This window comes from Drosophila sulfurigaster, chromosome 2L (genome assembly GCF_023558435.1).
Source record: "Drosophila sulfurigaster albostrigata strain 15112-1811.04 chromosome 2L, ASM2355843v2, whole genome shotgun sequence".
In the NCBI taxonomy this organism is placed as follows: Eukaryota; Metazoa; Arthropoda; class Insecta; order Diptera; family Drosophilidae; genus Drosophila; species Drosophila sulfurigaster.
Window position 1 is genome coordinate 13339531 of NC_084881.1, and position 1852 is coordinate 13341382.

The 1852-nt window shown below is 42.3% G+C and overlaps 1 protein-coding gene across 2 annotated transcripts; it reads right to left on the minus strand.

The window, feature by feature from the left end:
• Positions 1–359: 359 nt before the first annotated feature.
• LOC133850442 (cilia- and flagella-associated protein 299) lies at positions 360–1312 on the minus strand. 2 transcript variants are annotated; one of them, XM_062286547.1, is made up of 2 exons: positions 905–1312; positions 360–854 (listed from the first exon to the last, which is right to left on the minus strand). In XM_062286547.1, the coding sequence occupies exons 1-2, from the start codon at positions 1208–1210 to the stop codon at positions 453–455; spliced, it is 708 nt and encodes a 235-aa protein (XP_062142531.1). In that variant the 5' UTR covers positions 1211–1312; the 3' UTR covers positions 360–452. The 2 variants fall into 2 exon arrangements, with proteins under 2 accessions (XP_062142531.1, XP_062142532.1); XM_062286548.1 differs by having other exon boundaries at positions 912–1032.
• Positions 1313–1852: the final 540 nt, after the last annotated feature.

Consider the following 1852-nt stretch of genomic DNA (forward strand, 5'->3'; position numbering starts at 1 on the left):
CCCAAATGGACAAACATAACTAGCTGCTGTTAGGTGCAAGATATTTCTACTGCAGTTAAGTAAAATATTATAAAGCTGAGGCAATTTCCGCTCTGTGATGCTGGCCAGCTGCTCACTTCGACCCAACTAAGGGAGGCCTCAAAATGTCCATCAAAACGTCAGCAGGCATAACTGTGGCCGGCGCAGTCAAACTGATAAGATATGAAAAGCAATTTACGTAAACTGTCAACGACAAATTCGCTTTGGCAATGGCCAGTCAGGCATCCTGGTATCCTGGCAGGAAGAACGTACAGGACACAGCCCAGAGCAGACCGCAGTCAATGGAATTAAATTACAATACCCTTCAAATTGGGGGTATATGGAGTAAATAATCACCATGTCATATATTGCCCTTTATAATTATGACAACTTAAGGCCGCATGACTGTCATGACAGCCATCGCGTAAACCCGGCTAATTGAAGCGTCTGACAACATGATCGAAGAAAATGCATTGACCATAAATGCTGGAGGTGAATGTGCTGCGCGTAGCATTTCTCGTGTGGCTGCAATGGCAACCGGCGTTGACACAGAGGATCTTGTGATCGCCGCGATGCATCATCAGCAAACTGTGCGCTCCCTCTGCAAACACCTGAAAGTTGTCGCTGTCGTTGATAAGTATTCGATTCTTGTTCCAATCAAAGAAACTCAGATGATGCGCTTGTGGCATTAACTTGGCTTTGCCCTCGAATATGGCGGGCCAATTGACATAGTGCTGTGACATTTTAAAGCGTGACTCTCTAAAAGTCTGCTCCAAGTCAATAAACCCCGACACTTCAAGGCCCTTCTTCGAACGCATCAAAAGAAAGATAATCGTCTAATGAGGAGGTAAATCAATGACAAATTCAACGTATATTTTATACTTGCCGCCAACTGTTTGCTGAGCAGTGAGAACTCCCGTTTGGCGAACTGCTGCAGAACATGATCGTTGCCATTGTAGGCTTGACCAAACAGCGTATCCTCGCTGATGGCCCTTGGGTGCATAATATTGTCCAATTTCTTGCGCTGGTCCGTGAACTCATTGCGACTCAGCAAGCGTCCCATACAGTTCTTGCCACAGGCGTTCTTTATGAAAGTCCTGCTGACATTCAAGTTGCGAAGATAGCGCACATCGTTAATGGTGATAAAGTGATCCAAGTACTCCTCATACGACGCAAAATCCAGCACATTCATGATCAAAATATTACAACATAAAAATCGAGAACAAAGAAAACAAAAATCAATTCATATGTAAGTGTGTTTGCGTGTGGAAAACAATCTGAAAACTTTAAACTGCCAGCTGACAACAAAATCATTGCTGAAGGGTCCAAAATTTTGTGTGAGCCTTTATGGCATTTTTGCTTCGTGTGGCACAAAATAATAATTAAATACTATTGAGCACACACACATATACACACACAGATGCACACATGCAACATTTTGCTCGTGTTGCAAATTTAATAAATGGAAAAACTTTACAATGCCCCTCGCCGAAAAGTTGTGCATATTTTCAATTACAGTTTTCTATGTGCGGCACGAAGCGACGACAATTGATGTAAGCACACACACACACACACACACACACACACACACAGAAACATATATTCACGTACACACTCACACATTTGCGCACTTTGGCGCATATGAAACTAATTACTTCATCAACATTTTAAAAGAGTGCGCCATGCGAAAATTTCATGTTCAGCCTGAAAGTATGCAATATTTTTTTATCAAATCATTTTTCGCCATTTTGCACAGATTCCGCACACTTCCGGCAAATAAAGGGCGTATAAACTGTTTATTCAACTGCTAATATTGCGCAGATAATCGCGCTTT